Below are 24,958 nucleotides of genomic sequence, written 5' to 3'. Positions count from 1 at the left end.
TTTTTACTTCAACAAATAAAAAAAAAAAGTTTGTATTTGCTAGTATCATTTGCTTATGTATGAAAATAGCTTAGATAGGTGCACTGAGTTATTTTCAGTAGCAATTCAGTCTTATCTTCACCTGCTAATTTCAGCAGGGCAAATAGTGCAAATGTAACTGGCAGAATCTAGTCTATTTGCTGTTTAAGCACATTTTCTACGTGTCCAGGTAACAGTGACTCACTTTTAAGCCTTTGGGTATATCACAAGCATGCAGTCTCCATCACAAGTAATGGAGTTTCTCACTGAGCCGGCACACCACTCTGAGCTGAAAGGTGGGGCTAACAGGCAGTGGTTCTAAAACTCAGCAAGAACCCCAAATCAGTGTGATAATTCCAGATTTCAAAATACATACATACAAAAAGACAGCTCTCAAAGTGACTTGCTGAAAAAATGCTTCAAGTTTGTATGTCTAAATACATGTCCCAGCCTTGATGCATCATTTGAAAAATCTGACTTTCGGGTACACTGGTAGCAATAATATAATGTTCTATTTAAAATTTTGGACTGGCAAATCTAGGCATAAAGTTCAAGTTCCCTTCATTCTGCATCTCCTTCCCACTCCACATCTGTGCTTGCTTTCTACCTTTTTACTTTCTTATCTGTGGCGTTAGAAGTATGTATTTGCTTTTCTTCCTCATCCTTACTGCTTTTCTACTCTGCTCCCTAATGACTTGGAATACAACGTCAATTTGTGTAGATACAATCTTTATTCAAAAAGCACTCCAAATCCACACAAATATATATGCATAGATATATAATGATGCATGCTATATATAGTACAGAATATATATTACAACATAGAAGTCACTGTATGACTTCACAGATAATAGCCAACTTGGATTCTGGCTCTTTGTAGTGTTCTACACAACTCCAGGCTGTGCCTTTAGGTTGCCTTTTGGGATCAAGAAACTCCATGTTTGACTGGGACAGCTCTCACACTTCTGCTCTGCTGTGCCCACCACCAGCTCCAGCAGCATGCCAAGTTCTCACACAGTTTATACCATGGTACTCCACCAGTTTCAGCAGCATCAAGAAAAATTGCTCTCATTTATTTTTCTCTTGAATAGTTCTGGAAGCCTTGTCCTTTGGTGTGTCAGGGTTATTTTTATTTATTGCCTTTTGGCATATCTCTCAGATCTAAAATACTAGGAAAATGATCAGCATAAGAAAGGCAAAAATGGGCTGAAGAATTTACGGACAGTGTGAGCTGCCAGTGAACTCCAACATATTTAAACAGCCTACTGCACATATGTTGTCACAGAGCATGACTGATGGGTTGTTCTGCACTTGGGGACGAATGCCTTGTGATTATTTCAGAAAAGCCTGGCAGGCTATTCATGAGTGACTGCAACTTCTTTGAATCTGGCCATGTTTTCTATCTCTTCTGACATCATGGACAAGTGGCCAAAGAGCTGAGAAGCATAGTTAAGTATAGCTGTGAAACTGTTCCAAAGTGATCCATTCGACTGAGACAATATTCTATGGTTGAGAATGAAGGAACCACTGGGAACCATGGCAAACTGCCTTTGTTGACACCCTGCACACACACAAATGTGTTAAAATGACTTTGTCTCTAGAATCTGGCTTCTTATTTTTTATTTTTTAAGAATAAAGCTTAATATTCAGAGAACCAGAACACAGGCACCAAGAAAAAACAAGTGAGAAAATCAGTCTGAATGCCTGTATCTGGATATGATCTTTCACATGCGTAAGTGCAGTCAGCGCATTACACAATTCAATCATTTCATTGATTGCCACAGAAACTGCAGTGCTGCCTTAGAAATGAAAGAGTCTTGAAAAATCACAAGCATCCCCAAATGCAGGACTTGATGCATTTATGAATGGATGAAATAGAGGCACTGCTTTCCTGACAAGCCTTGCAGCTGTGCAACACGCTGGAATTTGGAGTGCAGGGAGAGGGGTGCTGATGGTGGACCAGCCTCATCCTTGATGTAACCTCGCTTACTGAATCGCCACTGTCTTTTCTGAGTCTGAATGGCCCGGTGGAGCCATGAGAGGCCCTTCTGCGTGGGAGGCCCCCTTGTGCAGGCTGCTTACAGTGGAGGTGCAGCTGCCTGGACTTCCCAGACCTCAACGAGTCAAGGTGGCACTACCGAGGTCTCCATGAGAGCTGTACCAGCACCGCCAGTTCGTGTCTGCTATGAAGGACACTCCATATGCAGGGAGCTTATTGGTGGGCGTCAACCCCCACTGGTGAATTGCTAGGAAAGCCCACAAACTGAAGAAGCTGGAAAACCAGTGTCAGGCTTGTGCTCTCCCCTCGTGGCAGGGGAAGCCCGGCTTCGTGCCCGGGCCTCCTGGAGGGGTGCTGTGTGTGCCCACGGGGGTGAGTGGGGCGCACGGGCCAGGAAGGTGTTCCGAGGAGGCCGCGCCGCCCGTGCAGGCAGCGGGCGGCGGCGGCAGCCGCCGAGGAGGCGCGGAGGGAGGCGGCGGCGCTCCCCGCCCAGGCTCGCCGCTTAAAGCCGACGACGAAAGGTGTGGCTTCGCCTTTCCTGTGCCGGCGGGGACGGGACGGCACGGGACGGCACCTCCGCTCCCACCGCCGCTGCCAGCAGCCCCCGCCGCCCTCCGCCGCCGCGCCTCCCGCCCGGGCACCGCCGTCGGGACCCTCCGCGCCGCAGCCCCGCCGCCTCCCGCCCCCGAGGACGCGCCTGCCTTGCCTTTCGCCGCGCACCTTTGCTCCCACCTCGGGGCCGCGCTTCTCCGCTGGCAATAGCGCCGTCCCCTCCCCCGCCCCCGCCGGGTTCGGGGTTGTTTTTGCCACCCTCCCCTCCCCTGTAAGCTGCCCCAGCACCACCCGGTCTCCGCGCGGGCTGCGGCGGCCCCTGGCGCGCCGCCGACATGAGCATGAACGGCGGGTCGCACCCGCGGCTCAACACCTTGGGCAGGATGGCGCGGGCCGACTCCGGCACGGACTTGCGCTACGAGATGAGCTCCCATGTGGCGGGCGGCGGCGGCGGCACCACCCACACCCACAAGACCTACTACTACCAGCAGAAGACCTACGGCGGGGACTACGCCTCTGACGGATACGGGTAGGTGCCGCCGACCCCGACGGCGCCGGGGCCCGTGCACAGCGGGAGGGAGCCCGCAGCCGGGGCGGCGGGGAGGAATCACCCGCAGCACGGCGGCACGAAATGGCGCCCCCGCGAGGCGGGGCGGGGCGGCACGAAATGGCGCCCCCGCGAGGCGGCACGAAATGGCGCCCCGGCCGGCGGGCGCCACTGTAAGGGGAAGCGGCGGGGCGGCGTGGCCGCCTCGGCGAGGTAACCCCCCCCCGGCACCGCTCCTGCCGTCAAATAAATCCCTGCGAAGCGACGGCGTTTGCGGCAACCCACTCGGTTCGTGGTTTGTGGCAGCCGCGGGGAGCAGCTGTCCGGCAGGGCAGCGGTGCTGTGGCTCAGGTGAACTGCTGTGAACTTCCTCGCAGTACGGCCTGCAGTTTGGTTTTACCTGCCTTCAAATTTGGTTTTCTTTTTTTTCCCCTCCTCCTAAGAAGACTAATTTTGAAAACCTTTTACGTGCAATCAAAGAGTAGTTTTAATTATTACTACTTTTTTGTCGTTTTGTTTTCATGGAGACTATGAAGAGAATATTGGGATTAATGGCAGAAGCATACCTTGGGCTCCCCTTTTCGCTCCCTGCTGTATAGGCGTTTGTATCGGTTATACTGACACGTTTGTATCGGCTCTACTGACACAGCCCAATGTTGACAGAGTCTGGTTTTGCTCGGTGATGCAAAATAAACCGTGCTGGTGTAAATGTCTCTGTAGGGGATATATCCAGTCTCCGGTCTCGCTGCCGTCACCAGCAGAAGCATAACTAGGCCTCTAAAAACTAAAACTGCGGGCTCTGTTCTGGCAGAGACTTCGCTCTGAATGTATGAAAAATAAGTACAGCAGTGAGGAAGACTTTTCCGTTAATGCCCTTGGTGTGGGGTTCACAGGACTGAAAAGTGGGTGCCAGTTGCGGTGGCTGAAGAAAGCAGCCGTGGTGCGTGATGAGCCGCGCATGCTACGCCCCGCTGTTGATTGCTCTTTGGTACCTGAGGAGCAGCTCTGTTAACGCTGCTGGTCTGACTGTCGATGCCACGGATTTAGGAATTCATTCAGGAGGGCTGTGGTGGGGCCTGGGTTAGAATTTACCCCCCAGCTTTACTGTTAGGATATCTTGGTTAGGTTGCAGGAAGGTGTTAGAGGGATTAAACATACGCAAAAAGAAGCGAATGATAACGAAGAAGCATTATGAAGCGTGTCCATAAATGGCCGTTGAGAAGTGCGATTATCCTAGCCAACATGTAGAGCTTCGTTTCGGTGCCTCAGACCTGCTGTAAGAGATCCATGCAGTGGAAGACAGGTTCTCATTCTTCCTATTTTTTATGTCCAGTCCTTAGTTTTAGTTCTTCATTTGCCTTCTGATTTGATGTGTGCATAGGTATGTTAGTTACAATTAATTTCTGCTATGCCATGTATATGTACCATTACAATAACGTGAGAATACCTATTTATTGCTATACAGTTAGAGCAATTCAGTGCTCTACTAGGGAAGATTATATATGCCGAGATTCCAAAATGCAGTAGCTGTATAGCATTTTTGAACACCTATTTTGCTAGTGGTGTTCAAGTGCAACTACTTTTCATGATTGTAGGAGACAGGCATAAAAAATTACTGACCATTTCACTGTGAGTCACTTTACTGTGATTCAACTACATCAGCTTCGCTGGAGTAACTTCCCTATTACTCCTGACTTATGCTAGAGGAGAAATACCTTCCTTTAATTTAGCATTCTTTGACCTTTGTTACATGTTTTAAACAGTCCTCAGTTTGTTTGTTTTTTTTCTTGTTTGTTTGTTTAGCTTTCAGTGATTGTGTAGCAAGAATAGAAGAAATGACAGGCCTGATCAAGAGGCTGTCAACCTTGTATCAACATCCTTTCATTTGCTCTCTGCAACTTGGAATATTTGTATCTCCTTTTTGAAAAAGTTTATCTGACACAGGATTTGCAGTACAGATGCCTCTTCACTTTGCTGGGAAGTCTCTACATGGAACTAAAGACCCCTGTTAATGAGCTTGAAATATGTATATATATATATATTTGTTTAATATATATTTATATATGAGACTATTCAAAACACTTTACATAATTATTTGCATAATTATATATGTTTGCACCTTATTGAGTTGCATAAATTTATTTTTAATCGGTGCTGATTTTAATTCGAATGTGCTTCAAAAAACAAAATGAGAGTTTTGTTACTATATAAATAAAAAATCAATTGTGCATGATTTTACACATGTACTCTATGCAGAATATCCCCTAAATCCTATGCATGCTGTGTTTGCAGGATGAGGGCCATAACCTGTGAACTGGTTTTAATAATTGCATTCAGCCTGGTATCTTTTGTGCCAGATTTTAGTGGGTGGCAAGTTACTGAACTCAAAAACTGATGCTTCTTTTTTAAATGGGGAAAATTACCGTACCTTAATTTTAAATGCAGTAGGATTTGACTTAGGGTCTAGTCGTGTAACTTTTGGGGCGTATTCTGCTGAACAAGTCTGTGCTGAGTATTGCATTACTCACAGAGCAATGTAAGACGCTCCCTACCCTTAGGGCTCTGCAAGGTGCTTTTACAACATTCCCAGTTTCTTCTGGCTTGGGAACTCAAATGAGCTTGGCCTTGAGTACAGATACACAGCTTGACAGTGAGTCACACACTTCAAATCTGCCAATTCATCAGTCAAATATTTATTGGTGTCTTTGCTATGGAGAGATAAAACATAGATACACTGTGGAAGAAGAAAAAATGACCAGAGGTCTGGTCTGCAATTTTCAAACATTTTAAAGTTAGCTTTTTTGCCCTTCCCATCAGTGGTTGCAGGATCCTGACCAAAATGAGTAGTAATGGGGCTGGTGCAATAACCTTGTTCCCTTTAAACTTATCTGTCAGGTGGCTCACTGGACATAAAAAGTGCCCTAGTAACTAATAAAAATACCAGAAGACAGTAAAGAATACACTTGAATTGCCAAATACTTATCATGCTAGCAGAGCATGTATTGTACTTCAGTCAACAAAGTCTTAACAACTGGTAACACTGCAACAAGATAGGAAGAAAACCAAATTGCACCTTTCCTAACTCAACTTTTTAATAGGTGTATCTGTGATGTCCCTTCCATTTCAAGCTGTCCATCTTTGAAAGAATGAAAGCCTCTTAAGTGAAGGGTTTTACTGCATTTCAATACTGCATTCTCTCGAGAGGAGATGTATTTTCTTCCAGGCTGGACTCTGGATTCAGTTCCTTCCTCTTTCGGACTTAGAAATTGGAGAGAGGGTGCTGCCTATGTAAACATTTGTTCAGCCTATTATAATTACCAAGTACTGCCTTTAAAAATGGTGTCATTATTTCTGGTGATTAATATCACAAACCTCACTGATGAATGTGTCCCACTCAAGAGTGTGGGAATTTTCTTGGAAAAGGTGTGGCAGGACTCCTTGTGAAATTGTGGTTCCACTGAAGGTACTTGGCCTCCGTAGTTTTAAGATTCCACCAAAGTTGTTTTTTTTTTTTTTTTTTTTTTTTTTCTTTTTCTTTTTTCCCCAAACGTATTTCTAAGGGTATGAAGAGCCTCATTGTGCAAGATACCTGTAGAGGGGTACTGCCACCATGTCCTAACCCATGTGGGTCCTCAGAAGAGAGGACTAGCTTGCTGAGGCTGCACTGCGCCAAAATTAATACTAATTAATATACAGTGATGTATATAAAGAAAACCTGATTATGACATTCTTGATTTACTGACAGTTGCATTCACATTCTTTGAGAAAGAAAAAAGTTGTTATATAGGATAGGTTATACTCTTATGAATATTGTGATTAGCCATCTTGTATTCATTTCTCTCCAAATATTTTGTATTTGTCATAATCAGCCTATATAAATACCTGTTAAAACCATTTTTCTGATACTTGATTTGAGTGTATGTGTGTATTTGCAGATGCACACAAACAACTAGCAGGCAGCAGAGGGGAGATTAAGCCAGTAATGGATCCGGTCTTTGTGCTGTGAATTTAGAATCCAGTTCAGGTTTTTCTTTTAACTTCTTTACCCTCGGCATACTAGGTAATCCCTTGATGAATCCCTGTCTTGTTCAAACAAGTTTGTGTGGGTGAGGAAAAAAAAAAAAAAAAAGATGGTATTGTTTTACTGGGCTTCAACCTTGCTGTCAGCTGTGGGAGTTGCTGGATACTTTGAGCTTGCAAAAAGACCTTTTTAAAAGCTTACTTTAATTTTTAAATGAAAAAAAATTGCTTTTAATTTTCAAAAGGCTAAATGTTTTGTGGAGCAATCAAAATATTTAACAGGAGTTATTTGTCTTTTGCATATACTCTCTCAAATGAGGTGTTTGGGCCAAGAGGATCCCTTTGGTGCTTTTCAAAGTTTTAAGGTAGTGTGGAGCTGTTGGAAGGCTCCATATAGCTGCCAGGACTACTTCTGCATGGCCCCTTCACCTTGCTTCTCCAGGCACTAATAGTTGCCCAGGTAATACAACAGCCTCCTCATGTACACTAACAGAGGAAGGACTAGAGCAGCCTCCGTGCCACGTTGCTTTGCACTGGGAGCATGCTTGTCTTCAGCAGCACTGGGCAAATGAAAAGGTAGAATGTAGCTTTCTCTCTCATCACTCAAGTTCTGCATTGATAACAACTCAGCAGGACTTTGTAAGGGTGGAAGATAAGTGTTTACAGAGGATATATGATTTATTCAAAAATGTCATTTATGCTTTTTCAACTGCTTAATATGTCAGTAACAGCAGTAATCACCTATGGTGTGTTCTGGGAAAATAGGCACCAATTGTGTTTGGAATACTTATCTCAGCTCTCATGACTCATTGCCTGGCCTTGAGAGCATTTCTCAGCCCCGTTTATAGAAAGCAGGAATAGTTAGTTCTTGTTTCTCTGTAGAGCTGTGGATCTTGTGAGGATCACTGATACTGCTTATGAGTTAGGTGCAAACCTAGCTCAGAAATTGAGGCTTCACCAGTGAAGTCCTGAGTTTAGCTCAGTTGGCATATTGTAGCAGCGAGATGTCTAAAATACCATTCTGCGCAAAGCCTGGTTGTAGCAGCAATGCTGGGCCCTCACCTTCTTTCTCTGGGAAAGCAAGAGCTCAGTCTAGCAAGGCAGCAATGTGTTCTGTCTTACATGGAGCAAGCAGGGTGGTTTCTGTACAAAAAGACCAGAACTTGAAGATACTGTAACTTTTCCTAGTGCTCCTCTAGCAATAGGGAGATACAGGATTTACATTTTAAAATCTGCAGCTCTCTACAAATCGTAAGTGATTTTTCTGTGTTTTGATATATTCTGATAATTTTAAAACAGAGATGCTATCCCCATTTCTTTTTCTTTGCTTTTTTAATAGTTAGTGATGATCAAATAAAGTCCTTTTAATAGTGTCTATTTGAAATTCATGATTTACCTCAAAATAAAGGTTGCAGTCTGAAATTTTGAGTTGTAGGTACAAATAGGTAGTTAAGTTCTGAAGCAGTCCAGGCTTCTTCAGGCATCTGTACTGTTTCTTTGACTTTACAAAACCAAAGCAGTATAGCAATGAAACAGATCCTTGCAAATATGTATAGTACTCTTGTTTTATAAGACCTGTCAAAAGGCCCAAGCTTCAGTTCTTTCCCTTTCTGCCCAGATAGCTAGAATGCTTGAGTATCTGTACTATGTTTACAGGGATACTGTAAAACAAGTGAAAAATTTATACTCATTTTCATTGTGCATACCTGCAGTTGTCCGTGCAGCAGGATCGTATCGATCAATTGAGCTTTAGATACTGCCACAGTTAAAAATGAAAATGAAATAAAAATGTCATCATAAGAGCAGTAGTTATTACAATGACCAAACATTACTTACACTTTACTCTGTTTCATGTAAACAAAATCAGAGTGAGCGAGAGACACACTGACAAAATGCCTTCCATGATAATCCAGTTAGTCTGCGTCAGGTGAGGATTGTCAGAGTTCTGCGTCTTTCTGAGGGACATAAGTGTATTTCTGTTAATAGCATCCAGGTTACATGGTTGCACTTTGAAAATCCAGGTTCTTTCTTGCCTGCACATTATAATGCCACCTACCATGATCATGCATTAGGTTTCTTTGTTCCAGTGTTTTTCTCTCTGACAACCTAATGTATATGGTTTTCTTTCGTCTGGCTGTTTCCTTCTGCTAAAGGCGAAATGTCTGCTTACTGTGCATTGGGCTTTCTGCTTTGATCTATGCATTCCCATTATAGGCCTGTCAGCTTCAGTAAGAGGAAGATTATGCCAAAGCTGAAGGCTTTTGAAACTGCTTATGAAATGCATTCCTATCACGTGGATGAAAAATACTAGATTGTATTTATGTCAGCTTGTGCTAGTGCCATCTTATATGCCGACCAAGATATGTTCAGATATTGTCTTCCTGCAGCTATTTACCTTTTAAATATGCAGTTTGGTTTATGTTCTTTTTGAGTTTATTTGTGCACCTAAATCATCTTCAGATGTTAAGTCTTTGAGTCGCCTTGACTTAGAGGAGCTGTACCATTGTACATCAGCTCCTGTATTGCCCTCTGCTTTCTCTAGGTATGCCCAGTAATGGAGTGTAGCACCATTTTTAGTTGACTGATAGGATGAAAGTCATTAGGTCTCCAAGTGTCATCTGCTGCATTTAACAGGCCATTACCTTTTCACTCATTATCACCCTATTGATCTTTTTGTATTGACAAACATGTAACAACAAAAAAAGATACCTGAAGTGCTAATAGCCTCATTGCTGAAGAATTGTGCCACTATTCTGATTTAAGTTTTTTATTGCTTCAGCTTTTGCCTGTGTTTTTGGTTACGCCTTTATCTACTAGATAAAAGCCTTTAACACTTACTGCTTTTTTATGAAAGTTCTCATCAACTGTAAACAAATAGCTTCTAGATCTTTATTTGAAAATCTAATGCAGAGTGCTCTTTGGTCTCCTGCTGCTCCCATTTGCTCTTGTCAGTGAGTCAATTTTGTACATCAGTATTAAACAATCTTCAGTTGTCTGACTTTTTTACTGTTTGGACAATAATGCTGGATGCAGTATCCTAATATTGTTGGGCTGAACTCAATACTTGTAATTCTGTTTTTTCTGGCTTATAAATTAGTTTAGTAGCTTGATTTATTTGAAAAAAAATATTTCTTCTCAATTTCTTAGTATGTTATCTATGACAGCCACTGTTTAGACCTCCTCTCAGAGTAAAGTGAAGTGGATTTTCTGACATCAGTGAAGTTCCGCTGAAGCCAGTGGAGATATGCTGATTTATTATCATAGAGATCTCATTCTCATCTATAGTTCTTTTGGCTTTAATGGATATCAGACATTTAAAGCTATCAGGAGATGATTAAAAAAGTGACAGAAGAAAAAATACTCTTCTCACTTTCTAGTAAGAGAAAGTTACTTGGAAGACTCCTTTCCCTTCTTTATCATGTTTTACTAATAATAATAATTGTAGGTGTAATTAATGTAAATTTTAGATGCAGTCAGATGGTTCTACGTTCAAAAACAACAGCTATGCCTAATGAGAAGGAATGATTTAGAAAAGGAAGCTGATAGGAAGCTTGGCTTAAAATCCAAACCCATATTTTATTTTTCACAATTGTTTTCTTTCAGCTGTTTCCAAGATACACAGGAGTGCATAGCACAGTGGGGCACAACATTTTTGCAGCTAGAGCGTCACAGTGTAGGTCAGGAGTTACTTGTGGACAGCTTGTTTTAAGTCACCCAATGATATCCAGTCCTGTCTCTGTGTCCTTGAGGGTTAATTCTCTGGCCTTAAAAGGAGCAGGTTGAAAAAGTTGCTAAAACATTTTACGCATGTTCAAGAAGCTGATAGGAAAACTGCACACTGCTGAAGTGCAAACTTACAGGAGCTACATAAGAGCTCTTGAAGTTTATTAGTGAGTGTGTCCCTTCCCTGCAGTGATTATCAGGGAGACAGATCTTCCAGTCTTCTTTGTATTGCCAAAATTCTTATTGCTAAATCTCATCACAGTCTGTTAAACTCAGTGGAAAGACATCCATTGGATTCAGATGATTTGCTGGTTCTGTTGAGTTGGACAAGTTTGCATGGATAGTCTTTTTGATGTTAGTGTTATATTGGAGATTTGTTTTTTTAGTGATCTGTATTGGAAAAGATTACCTCCTGTGAGCATAGGAGTTAGAAAACCAGGCAAGGCTTGGAAGCCTCTTAGTTTCTTACCATCTCTTAGTAGTGGTTTATTCTAGTTTCGCTGGGAAGTGTATTGGTTTGAGAACTGTCTGAGCTTGCTTAGGAACTCTGATCCCATCAGCTAGGAATGGTTGCTAGCTCGAAACAGCTCACCCACGTTCACTGGCTAGCAGTGACACATTTTAGTGACTGAATTCCTGAATGGGCATGTGCTGAAAAAGCAATGACTGGTGGTAAGGATACAGTAGATTCTGTGCAAATCAACAATAATGATCATGTACCTACCTTGGCTTTTTTCCCTACCAGTGTTTTCAGTTCCAGGGTTTTGCTTGGAACTCCCACACTCCCTGTTTTGTTTGCTGGAAGACATGTCTTCCCACTCCAACCACTACATCTATTTTTGTAATGGTTTAGGCATCTTGTAATGCCTTTTTAAGACATTGTGCTAGCTTCACATATTTCTGCTGATAACGAGGCTCTTCATACAGTTGTATAGACTTGTGTGCACATACTCTTGCATAGGGAATCCATCTCTGCTTTCTTTTTATACTCAAACTTCAATGGCTCTTGTGGTAATGTGTAGGATAACATAACATAAAGTGAAGGCTACATACTAATAAATTGACTTTAAGAAAGATCTTTAATAATTTATTCCCACTATATACTGCCAATGTATTCTCAGTCCAAGTTACAAACATCTGTTTTGGAAGAACCCCTTTTTACTTTACCATATGCATTTCTGCCTTCTGCTTGATCCTGTGTTGAAGTCATTCTAAGTCTGCTGTTACAGAATTATAAAATGGTTATGCTGTTGGGGAATCAGCATTAAAACTTCACAGGAAGATTATGCAGAAATGTGCCAGATAAATCTGGTTAAACTTCAGAGAGACAAATATTCTTTGTTATTTTGTATAACTTCCCTTAGCTGTTGGAAATTTGTACTTCTTATTTCTCTTGAAAATGTGTGATTGCTCTGTACTTACTTCATCATATTCTTCTCCCCGTACAGTCAAAATGGTACCTGTACAATTTCCAGACGTCAGAACACCATTCAAGAGCTTTTGCAAAACTGTTCGGATTGCCTGATGCGAGCTGAACTCATAGTACAACCTGTGAGTGCTTTTTGTTCTGCTTATCAAAAGTGATTATGAATATTAGAGGAAATGAATGCTACATTGTTATCTGTACTCAGTGCTGTCTGGTTCTTTTGCTTTCTTCCCTTTTTGCCGTTTACTCTTGCAGTGGAATAGTGTGTCCTTCATAAGGCTCCCTTTCCTGTCAGTACTCAGTGTTCAGTAGAACTGGTTAAAATGCATATGATTAAGAAAAAGGGGACTTTTAGTTAGAACACCTTCTCCCCCAAATTTCTAATATGTCTGACTGGATCTTTTTTTTCCGTTTTAGATCAAAGCCACTGTCAGTGTGAACAGTTTTTAATAATGTTAAGACCACTTACACCCTCTTAGTGTATTCTGTAGAATATCAGCATCATTATAATGAACCTGATTGTAGCAAAACCCTTGAATACATTTGTTTTATTTTACCAAATGATTCCTAAGGAAGTGTATGAAACCAGATTCGAATCTTCTTGACTGTTTCATCTCAAATATGTAAGGATCATCTTTGCTAAATGATGCACTAATATAAACCAATTGTGTTTGGTGGCTATGTTACACAATGGTGCTAGATTAAATCCTGGCAAATATGGAATGTCCTTGGTTTCTGCTGAAGTTGAAGGAAAAGCAGGGTGGTGAGTGCATCCTGCTATTGAGGCTGTTGAGATCCAAAATCCATTAACAGTTTTTGCAGTAGATATGATTTTAATGTACATTTTTGGACCCTCTGTGGACACAGAAGTCCTTCAGGAGTGAACTCTGTGGTTAGCAGTTTATTTCCTTTTTGGAAATGCAGTACATATGAGCATGTTTATATAAAAATCAATGCCAGAGTAAATACTGCCTCTTGTTAAGGATTAATATTACTGCAATGAAGTTAAAAGAAAGCAATGTTTAGTTCCAGCTTGGTTCCACAACATGCATTGCTTACATTTTCTTTTTGAGGGACAAAGTAATGAGGCCTTTGCAAAAGCAGATCATGCTTAGATTGTGTTTGGTTCAGTGTCACTATGTGAGTGGGGGCTGAGGTCAAAAAGTCTTGTTTTCTTGCTCAAAGCATTGTGAACATTTGAGGCCATGGAGAAGGAGCACAGAGCATTTGACTAGATTTGGGGTGACTGGATGAGATGCAAATGTGGCTAGGCATAGAGCTGGTTGCAACCAGAAAGGGTGCATTCTGTATTTTGAAATGGTAGCAGCAGCATCTGTAACTCCTAGAACCTCAGAAAAACTTATGTAAAAATCAGGTGCAATATCCAGAATCCCGCAGTAGGATAGGGTTTCTTTTCCAAGCCTTTGCGCTGAAGTTGTTCCACACACTTGGGTATAACTATAGTTAGACTACAGTTAAAGACCTGATTACAACTAAGTGGGAAATAAAACAGCTGTGAGCAAATATGTACACTTTTCTTAGAAATAAAATGGGTGTTGGTATATTAATTCTTTATGGAAATATTTGATTTGTATTATATTTTAATAATTCCCTCATATATTTTTTTCATAATAAGGACTTTAGAATGAGTGGATCCTTTGTTAATTGTCCTTCTGCCACTTAAAACTGACAATGAAAGACCACAGCAGCTGCCTAATATTTGGAACCTATCACACTTCTTAAAAATAATTACTCTTCATAACATCTCCCTTAATATAACCAAGCTGAAGCTTATGCAAAGAATATTTAATTTAATATCCTTCTCTTTCTTTTAGGAATTGAAATATGGGGATGGTGTCCAGATTAGAGGGAACAGAGATCTGGAAGAGTGTTTTGCTCAGGCAAATGATCAAATGGATATCCTGGATGGGCTCATCAGAGAGATGAGGCAGATGGGCCAGCCTTGTGACATGTATCAGAAAAGGTATGACCAGGGAAGGACTGGAGAAAGGAGTGTCCCAAATGTAAATTTGCAGTGTCTGTAGTGCTCACATTTTCTCGTGTTGCAAGATGTGACAGAGATCAGCAAAGTGAAACTAAACCTGTTTGGTTTGGGTATGCTAACATGGAGAAAGGCCTCATGGTAACATATTTCTCACAGAATTTCATACACAGAGTGTCCTAAATTTTAGCCAATATCATTTCCATGACCTCAGCTTTCAGCGTTTCTTTTTAAATATTTGGTGGTTCGGTAGGAGATAAGAATTGCATAGTTTCTGTGTTTTCTGGGTGTTTTCCTCATAGAAGCTAACTAGTTCCTTCACTTTCAGGCTCCTTCAACTTCAAGAGCAAATGCGTGCCCTTTATAAAGCCATCAGTGTTCCCCGTGCTCGGAGAGCCAGCTCCAAAGGTGGTGGTTGCTACTCCTCTCAGAGTGGCTCAGGCTGGGATGAGTACACAAAACGTGTCACAAGTGAATGTTTAAACTGGATGAGACAGCAAAAGGTAAATCTGTCCAAAGCTCAGAGAAAATGGTACGAACTGATGTTGCTTGTGAATGTTACTTCCCATACAGTAGTGTTTTGGGTGCCAGTAGAACATTAAAGATACACATAGATGCTAATATCTTGTTCTGAGTTTCTCTTTTCTCTTTTACTTGTAGCATTGTACATACACATGTAGTGAATTTCCACAGAAATACAAAACAGGATTTGGAGTCTTCTTTTGCAGAGGAAAAAGTGTGGAAGCCAGATTTGAAAACATAAATGTGACACAGCTGTTAACATAACAAAAGGCATCAGCATGTTTGTATTAGAGATTATAATGCTCAGTATTTCCTTCCTTCCTTCTACAGATACTCTTCATGCTTTGGGTTTATTTTAACCCCTTACATAGTTAGGACCAGCCTCACAGATTTAATCTTCGTTCAGTATTTTGCAGTTGTTCTCCCTCTAATCTATCTTTATTGCAGTGGATGCCAGAAGGTAGAGTTATAGTCACAGGACTAGACTTTCAGAAGTTACTGCCAAATAGGAACTTCAGCATTTTCATATCTATCTGTTGCATGTGCAGAACTAATTTGCCTTTGCACAGCTGTTGATTGTGTACCCTAGGGTAAAAAACACATGTTCAAAGCCTGTAGTCTGGTTTTGTGCTGCTGAAGTGAAAACCTGATGTTTGTGGTTCCTTTGCAAAATGAGTACGCAGTTCTGTCTGAGAGACAGGTAGGGCTTGTGGAGCAAGGTGGTCAAAGTTAAAATTTGCAGACTTCTGTAGTTTGAAATTGCATTTTTTTTAATCTCTCCTTATTAGATTGTTGCTTAGTGATTGTGTCATTATCTGTGTATGGTGTTTACCAGGTGGCTGCTATGCAAAACAGATGAGGAGAGGACACTCTATACAGCAGCTCCCATACTTTTGTATGGGAGTTAGTCGTAGTCTAGTCCTTCAGGGCCCTCCCTTACTGTGACATGTTGCAAAGGAAGAAAGGAAAGTGGAGATGCACTCCTTGAGTGGGAGCGTTTATAGGCATTGTGCCAAGCGAGCAGCAGCAGGTATGATTGCTCTCCTCACACTGTGGGAGAGCAGGCTAACTGTCAGACTAGCCATACTTTGAGGAGTGATGTTTGACAGTGCACTGGGCATGTTTCCAGTGATGAAAGATCATGAACATGTGGCATCTCCCAAAGATGCCACATGACACCCTGCTCAGACACCTCTCACTAATTGGGAAGCATAAGCGAGCACTTTACAGCAGTGTCCCCACACAAAAGTTTCTAGGAAAGAAAAAGCTCACTCTCTCTTCCTTCTTCAATCTAAAGGCAAAGCTGAGTTGAGGCCAGAAAGCACTTAGCTCCCTGTTAGGTTTTTGAATTTTTTAGGGAAAATTTATTTTGAACTTTCCACTATGGCCTTTTCTCTCCACAGTGCAAATTGTGTCTCACTGTCTGCTCATATGGGAGCAAGATAATACTTCCTGGTGTAATGTGATGAGATGTGGGAGAAAGTTTTGAGCAGCTGTGGTTTTCTGTTGCTGTTTTTTTGCTTACCACGATGATTTGCTGACAAGAGAGTCAGGTGGTAGGAGTGCTGGTCAAATTTCCTTTATAGGACTAGAGAAGGTGCACTAAAATCCAGAGAGCCTTTGTTCACATGTTGGCAGTCATCCAAGATTGCTGCTGTTGCTACAGACTCTTTAGTATGTATAAATACAATAAGAAAGGTCGAAGTCCTGTAGCTGTTAGGTGGCTGAATGTAAAATGGTTTTACTTGTTGGAACCTTTTCAGCTCTTCCTTAAAACCCCTTCACTTGAGTGTCATTCAGGCTTTATTGATATCTGTTGAGTCATAAAGATTTGGCTTCAGGCTGATAATTCAGTCCCAACCCAAGGTTAAGATATCTGTCTCTCTGCTGTGCATGTACACACAGAGGCAAACACACAGAGACTGATTTTGATCGTTTCTTTAAGGTATAAAAGAAGATTTGGAATTTGAGCAGTTGAATAATGAATTCAGTGAATTTTAATATTTGAGGAAAATGAAACAACTGTAATCATGTAGATTTCAAGTTAGTCGTTATCTAGATGCATTACTGTTTTTCAAAGACTGTTTGTAGAGATTTTCCCTTGGCACCTCCACGTTAAATGTTGCAAAAATGCCAGACAGACATGTTCTATTATCATTTCAGTTTATGGATTACGTAGCTTTACTTCTGTTTTTTCATTTAGCTTGACTCCCCTAAACTGAGGTCATTGGAATTATGCTAGTGTAATTAAAACGGAAGTGTAGTGTACTGGGCTACAGAGCTTCACTGTACTTACTTTCACATGAATTGCATGAATAACATAGTATGACCAAGTCATAATAAGTTTCTGGAATCACCACTGATGTGAATGAACTATACTGGAGAACGTAAAAGAACAGTTTGGCCCAAAGAAAACAGAGATGGAAGTACACTACTAAGTGTTCTTTAAGCTATTCAAATATTTTCCCTGCTTTGTTTGTTCTACTTTGGGAGCCTCTCACACTGTTTAAGTGATGACAATTTTAAGAAATTTTTATTCCTGTTCTGAACTTTACCTTGTTCAGTTTTACCCTTTGTTTTATAGTCATGCTTTCTTCAGTGCGATTCCTTGATGCTCTGGTTTCCTTGATGAAAAGACAAATACTCTCTGTTTTCTTAGGCTGAAATGGAGCTAGTGAAATGGGGTTTTGATGCAGCATCCATCGAGCAACAAATCAGTGACCACAGGAGAACTCATAATGCCATTGGAGACTATCGCTGGCACCTAGACAAAGTCAAAACAGATCTGGTAATATTTACTCTCTTCCCTTACACATTACTTAGTTTAGATCCATACCTTTGGCTTGTTTGTGTTCCACTGCCACAAGAAATGCTGAATAGCTCAGCTTCTCTTCAGAAAGCACTGATGTCGTGATGGCAACTGCTTTCAATGTTGGTACTCTACTGTTTCATGATTGTTTTATGTTTCCCTTCTTTTCCAAAAATTTTGAAATGAAAACTTAGTGGATATGTAACATTTCATTGCAGTGTACAAAGGCTGGCAAATAAATCTGATGAAATATTTGGTGGGAAAGATGACTAAGAATGATTATTCTTGTTTACTGTCTAGGTATGTTAAAACAACAAAGTGAAAGGATAAGGTGGGTGCTTAGATACAGCTTCGAGCAATGGGGGGATTTCTGTAAGAAACGAGGTCAAAGCTAAGAGCTGAGGTCAGAGCTATTTTGTTCTTGGTTTTATTTGTTTTTCACTGAGGCTTCTGGTCCCATCTGGGTTTTATGATTGGAATAAAGAAGCCACTGAAAATGCAGTGGTTAACTCCCCCTGCTGTTAGGTCTACAGTTAGGGATAGAGGAGAGAAAGCTCTCCTTGTTTTTATTCTTCTTTTCCGTTAATTGCTTACATGGACAAAAGAAAGAGTTGAATCTGAAGAAATGGGACTCAGCTCTGGAGCTCTGATCTCTCAGCCAAGCTGACGAATGAAAGGGATATTACTTCCTTTTGTCCTTTTGCTTGATCAAGTAGGAAAAATAACAGTCTATCTCTATGGAATACCCGTTCCAAGATTGTACAGGTTCACAGTCACAGAAGCAGGAATAAAAGTCAGTCTCCAGCTAAGATTGTAGATTATGCTACTTCAAATCTGTCCAAACTAGATATGGGACTAGTTGGTTGACTGCAGTTGTCTAGGAGTTCAGGATAGAAAGAGATCCAGTTTCAGGGGCTGTTTTTGTGATACAGGGGTTTTGTACAGCCTTGCTTATGTACTGAACATCACTGGGGGAAATAAGTTCATCCAAGCCTTGTTTTTATACTTCTGGTGATCTGCCAGCAGTACAGACCAACTATTTCTCTGTATCCCTTGTAGGCATTTTCAAATTACCACCTGAAGTAATAACATCATGGTACTGACACTGTAGAGCAAATATAAGCAATCAGAAACTTTAAAAAGATATACTAAATATTTACTGTCTTTGTTTCAGCGTGAGAAGGCTGCAGTTCATCAGCTGGAGGAAGAATATGAAGGGCTGCTGGTGAGCACAAGATATGTTCATTTCTAATACCCTCTTATGAATGCTTTTTTTGCTTTGCTAACACTGATCTCATAATCAAGGAACATTTCAGGTTTCACTACAGTGATAATTGCATATTTAAGTAATTCCATCCAGCAGTAAACTGGTAGTGTTTTGTAGTTAATATAAGGCCCAGTTTGAGTTATGAACTTGGGATTAAGTCATTACCTGTTGTAAAATTGACTCATCCTCAAAAGTAAGGTTCTAGTTTGCACCTGAGGAAGGAGGTTGGTCACTAAGCAGATGAAGAGTAGGACTCAGTCTCCTCAATGGGAGTAAATTTAGCAGTGAAGTTAGGCTATATAAGAAGCTTAAAAAATTACACTCAAACCTAGGATGATGACCAGATTATTTGTAGGGCTATGTATCCACATTGAGTCTTTGTGTGAAATGCAGCAAGAGTCTTATGCAAATGGTAAACAGACTTAACCCTTGGGATTGGAAGCTAATCCCTGTGCACATTTCAAGTAATAGGAGGTGTGTTAGATGTGAGGACAGAAAGAATCTTGTCATGAAGAGTGTCTTTTGTGCAAAAGATGCTACCACAACGTCAAGGATATACTGTCAGCAGCAAATGCCAGTAAAAATCAGGTTAGATGATGAATGGTCAGGCATTTCTTGTATTTTTCCCCCATGTCGTTTTGCTCACTGGCTTACATATCTGATACATTTGTGTTTGAAATGAACTTTCAGAAGCTTCTGACCTTAGGTTCCCATTGTTTCATAAATCCAGCCATGTTATCCACTGTCCTTTGCCAGATTTTATTGTGGTATGTTTTTTACTGTTATTCTTAGTTTAAGTAGAATTTGTGTGGGATGCTTTTGACTTCCCCCTCTCTCCCTCACATGGGTTTTTCTGTGTTTATTACTTCTCATTTCTGGAATTCCTTGCAGAAACACTCCTTTGAGAGAATGGATCAGCTCCGTCAGTTCCAGAACCTTATCCAAGCCACTAGCAGAGAGATCATGTGGATCAATGACTGTGAAGAAGAGGAGCTTCTCTACGATTGGAGTGACAGGAACACGGACATTGCCCGGAAACAGGAGGCCTTCTCTGTAAGAGAGCCCAATCTTCCCCTCCTTTCCATAGGCTCCCTTTTAGCATAGTGAGAGAGGACCAGCCTAGCTCAGGAGGCTGATCATGGGATGAGTATTTTACTCTTCCTAAATTTCAGGGGATTTTTATCAACTCTTTTGGAGTAAATACTGTGTGACAACCTTTTTAAATCAAAATTGGATACCTACTAAAAGAGTGTGCTCTTGCTTGTTGTCGTGGTTCATTTTGAGGTTAGGAACTGACCTTTTCATTACAGTTCACTAATAATGATGCATGGCTTGCTAACATAGCCCTTGTATTGGCGTGTTATGCTGAGGGACTTGAATTGAGCAATTTAATTCTCCATGTCAGGACTATGTAGGGGATGAGGGTCACCATATCTCGCCCTGATCTCCACCACAGGAAGTAAAGGTATACTAGAGGGAGCTGCCCTCTCTTCCTCTGCCATCTTGCCAGCAACACACTGAGAATACTGTCAGAGGTGTTTTATGCTGCTACTTCCTATTTTCTGTGAGTATATAGGCAAATTGAGCCTCTATATTCCTATAGCCTGTGTCAGTACTAGTCACCAAGCTAAAAAAGCAATGACAGTTCACGTCATTGAGGAGATACCTTTTATTAGTTCTCTTGTTCTGGATGTTGCGAGATACAGTCCATCAATCCTCTTTGACAGAAAGGGCTGTATTTTGGATGCTCTACTCTATAACTGGTAAGCCTAGAGACCAGAACTGGAATGTTTATGCCTTTTTGATGCTACTGTCTTCGTATTTAACTTTACTAAACTGAATAGAATTAATATTTAATGTTAGCAAAGATAATTTTACACAATCCTATCTATCTGGGAAGTTTCAGTTAAACCATCATATGTGATTTACTGTTGGGGGTTGTTTACTTCTGTGCTTTGGTTCTTTAGAAACGTATGAGTGAATTGGAGCTTAAAGAAAAAGAGCTCAACAAGTTAAAGCAAGAAAGTGACCAGCTAGTGCTCAACCAGCACCCTGCTTCAGACAAAATTGAGGTGAGTTAGATTTCATATGATTTAACTTCACCCTTTCATTGTTATGTGAGAAAAGTTCTCAGTGAGTGTCTGTAAATGAAATGCCTCTTTGGGACCTGGAGAAAGGCTTGTCTGCCAGAGAGCATGTCCATTTCTTTTCCAATTACATAGACTGATCTAATAAATTATACTACCTTCTCCCACAAACCTGGCCACTAATACTGCAAATTTCTTAACAGCTCAGGGAAAAACTCTCATTGCTCTCAAAATTGATCATAGATACATGTAAAAATTAATGTATTGGCTTATGGAGCTATCTAAATGTATTCAGATTGCTTTATCTCCTGTAAGCTGACTTCAGGGTAGCAGAGGTAATGATAGGAATGCATCTCCTTCTTCTTCTGCTCTCTTAGCAGGCATGTTTTGAAGATAGCCGCACCCTTTGCTGAGGGTTTATATTTAATCCAAGTGCAAATACTTTCTGTAACTGAAATTTATAATGCTTTTCTGTGGCTTAGCCAGGATGGTTTTGCTTTCACAGCTTGGTAAACATTCACCTTTCAAATACAAAGGCTTCATCAATTTGAAAAATCTCATTTTACTAGAAAATGCTGTAATTATAGTTTCAAGCATATATAAGAATTCTGAAACTGGAAGAAGTTAATATGAAAAAAAAAAAAACCCACTTGCCTCTGATTTTCAGTTTATTACTGAGTCATCTGGTATGTTGTGTAAAATCACTATTCATATTTTTTTCTGCAGTCAGTGTCTGCCTTAAAGGAAAGATCCTTGTAAACTCCAGCAGTGAAATAAAAAGTCATGTGTATTTTTTTTAAGACTATACATGAGACTGTACATGACTATACATTAAAAGTTTAAATCTAAAAGTCATAATAAACTATCATGCTTGACAGTGTCTCTGGAAGAAGGAGAACACACAATTTGCAATTGAAATATTTTATTTGCACTACTGTTTGTGCTTTTTACTTCCCAATCATCCCCTTTTGTTCATACACTTCAGGCTTTATGCTGATGAAACAAAATTCAAATCATGAACAAATTTCTCGCTGCATCCAACAAACAGGTATTTAACTCTCTTCAGTCAGGTAGATGTTTAGAAGTCATGGAATTATATGCTTGAGTTGTATTTTTCTGGTATGCATGAATTTGTTGTAGCAGATCTTTCATTTGTGTTTATGTGGAGCATAAATAATTGTGCTTGAATCTAGTCACGGGAGAGAGATCAGTGTGATGGTTACAGTTCTTTATTTTGTTATTTTTGTTAGGCTTATATGGATACACTACAAACTCAGTGGAGCTGGATCCTTCAGATCACCAAATGCATTGATGTTCATCTGAAAGAGAATGCAGCATACTTTCAGGTGAGTAGCAGTGTGGAGAATTCACACTCACTTTTGAATTATACAAGTATTAGACAAGTAATTGTTCATAAATTATTACTTCAGTCAAAAACTTCATATTCTGCTAGCATTTACACATTTAAAACATTTGAACATTTTCTTAAAAATTCCTGCATTTCAAAAAGCTCCTTTCATTTGCTAGCAATGTTGAGTAACAAAAAACTGTATTTGCTGTTTTCCATGTGCAAGAATTTCCAGCTGTTGACATGTGTTTTTCTCAAGAAAGAGCTTTAGAATTTAGTGTATAGATTGTGAATATGATCAACAGTTTGTGGTAGTTGTCATATCCCTCATTGCTTTTGTTGAAAGGGTGAATCTCATCACTGAATAACTGAAAGATACTTTTTCTATACCAGAATCTTCCTAAATTTGTGCACAATTATACATAGCACAGTGTTATCTTATACTTGTTAATGCTGCCATTCTTCCGTATGTGAACTGGGATTTCTCATACGGGATTTCTCCTGAAAGAAATCCATTGATTTTAGTGGACTTGTTTGTGAGAGAAGCGTGCAATTGAAATCACAACTTTTTTCCTGTAGTTTTTTGAAGAGGCTCAAGCCACGGAAAGCTATTTGAAGAACTTACAAGATTCTATCAGGAAGAAGTTCATCTGTGATAAGAGCATGTCACTACAAACCTTGCTGGAACAGATCAAAGAGCTGGAGGTACTGTTAGACTCAACTCAGATTAGATGTTAACTTCCATGGAAATCATTTGCCAAGCTCTTATGCTCTTCACATACCAAATGCAAAACCAGTTTCACTGTAATGATTGTATAGAGTTCTGTAAAGAACATGAAACATTAATGCTGTATTAATGGTCATTTCTGAGGATAGCCTATAAATGGGTCAGTGCTGTTGTTTTACTTTGTGTAATACCGCTTGGGACTTGTGCTGGTATCTTTTTCAGTCTGAAATGAGCCTGTCAAATTCACAAGTTTTTGACATGCTAGCAAGTTTAAAAAAGTAAAATACTTTAGTTCATAGGTGCCAGGAGAGATTTTTCCTGAAAGGATAAGTGTGTTTAATAAATGATTCATTATGTCATTTTGTATCACAGTTATCTCTTTGAAAGGACTTTTTTAGCTGAGTTAACTATTTGCTCATCATGAGTCAGCTGCTGCAATTCTGAATTGCATCTACTTGAGGAAAAATGATCAGTGATGTAAAAAGGCAATTGATGAAGTCAAGGCTGCAAGTGTAGTAACACTTGGTGTAATAACTATTAATTGTTTTTGTAGCATTCATGTTGTAATAGAGTTCTTTCCATTTATTCTTGTGTCTCTTAGCTCACTTGAAGCACATCATAGATCTGGAAGGAAAACATCATCTTGTTACAGTTGCAAAGATACTTAGTCTGATGTTTCTCCTCTCTCTCTCTCTTTTTTTTTTCCTTAAACAACTATTTTACATTATAGTCCAGAGACTCATTCTGCTGGAGCCAGAAGAAATTTTATCTGCAGAGACCTCCAGATATATTCCTCTCTTAATTAAACTTTGGGAACTAGATGTGTTTTCTTTTTAGAATGAAGTTTTAATGTACAGTTAATCTTTGCAGAATGAACGAGAGCGAATTCTTGAATACAAGAGGCAAGTGCAGAGTTTGGTGAATAAGTCCAAGAAGATTGTGCAGCTGAAACCACGTAACCCAGACTACCGGAGTAACAAGCCCATTATCCTCAAGGCTCTGTGTGATTACAAACAGGATCTGGTAGGTACCCCTTTCTGACTGAGAGTGAACATCATGTAAATTAGAACATGGCAAATGATTTGAAAACAAAATGTTGAACTAACAGGTTTAACCTTTTTGTCTGATTTTCGTCAGTGTTTGCATTTCTTCAACAAAAGAGCTCTGACTTTTACTGAATTCTGAATAAATAAGAGAGGTGCTGACTGGCTAAGTAAATCTAATCAAAATACAGCAAATGGCTATTATTAGTTTGGTTTAAATAGTATTAATAATCATAGTTCAAATTAATACAAAAAGTCTTATTGATAATACAGTTAAAATTTATACAGACACTTCCTAGCATCTACCCTTCTCTTTGGTGCTATGCTTACCCTTCCAGTGTCCCATCTGTGTCCTAAGGTCAGCACTTTAGGCTTCATCTAGCAAAAGGTGGGGAAATGTATAATGAGTCATTGGCACCCTAAATCCTTTGCTGAAAGGAGTGTGATGATGGCAGTGGCTTCTTCCTTCTCGGTGCTGAGTCTTCTTGGATTTATTTGTGTATTTGTTCTTAACAGTCTGCTTAGGTGCTTCTTCTGCTTATGTGCTCTTTCCCCTCACTGGTTTCCAATTATCCAGTTTTTCTATTCTCTTTGTTATCTCTAAAACTGGTTTTACTGGATTCACAAGGTTGCACTCCTATAGTGACCAGTAACTGACCATTGTGATTTGTGTTTACAGTCTGGGACTTCTGCTGTCTGCACTCTATGTCTACGCTCTTCCATATCACATTTTATTCTACAGTCACAGAAATTCAGCCTACACAAAATAACTACTTGTTATTACTGTAACTAAAGGTAAACAAATTTAGGCAATGGTTACCTGATTGTTTGACAATCGCTATCACAATTAAACAAGCTAAAGTCTACT

The 24,958-nt window shown here is 40.2% G+C and overlaps 1 protein-coding gene across 3 annotated transcripts in view; it reads left to right on the top strand.

Annotated features, from left to right (window-relative positions):
• The first annotated feature begins 2,821 nt into the window (after nucleotides 1-2,821).
• The window catches only part of DSP (desmoplakin), a 40,870-nt gene continuing 18,733 nt past the window's right edge, over nucleotides 2,822-24,958 (top strand). For all 3 annotated transcript variants that reach the window (XM_062569992.1, XM_062569991.1, XM_062569990.1), the window contains exons 1-11: nucleotides 2,822-3,098; nucleotides 12,308-12,410; nucleotides 14,121-14,269; nucleotides 14,616-14,790; nucleotides 17,469-17,597; nucleotides 18,793-18,843; nucleotides 19,777-19,938; nucleotides 20,853-20,957; nucleotides 22,223-22,318; nucleotides 22,900-23,025; nucleotides 23,918-24,070. In XM_062569992.1, the coding sequence (XP_062425976.1) occupies nucleotides 2,905-3,098; nucleotides 12,308-12,410; nucleotides 14,121-14,269; nucleotides 14,616-14,790; nucleotides 17,469-17,597; nucleotides 18,793-18,843; nucleotides 19,777-19,938; nucleotides 20,853-20,957; nucleotides 22,223-22,318; nucleotides 22,900-23,025; nucleotides 23,918-24,070 (1,443 nt within the window). In that variant the 5' untranslated portion in view covers nucleotides 2,822-2,904. The remainder of the gene's footprint in view (nucleotides 3,099-12,307; nucleotides 12,411-14,120; nucleotides 14,270-14,615; nucleotides 14,791-17,468; nucleotides 17,598-18,792; nucleotides 18,844-19,776; nucleotides 19,939-20,852; nucleotides 20,958-22,222; nucleotides 22,319-22,899; nucleotides 23,026-23,917; nucleotides 24,071-24,958) is intronic.

Source organism: Rhea pennata, chromosome 2 (assembly GCF_028389875.1).
Source record: "Rhea pennata isolate bPtePen1 chromosome 2, bPtePen1.pri, whole genome shotgun sequence".
Lineage (NCBI taxonomy): Eukaryota > Metazoa > Chordata > Aves > Rheiformes > Rheidae > Rhea > Rhea pennata.
Note: the sequence above shows the minus strand (reverse complement) of the source record. Positions and strands in the feature narration are given on the sequence as shown.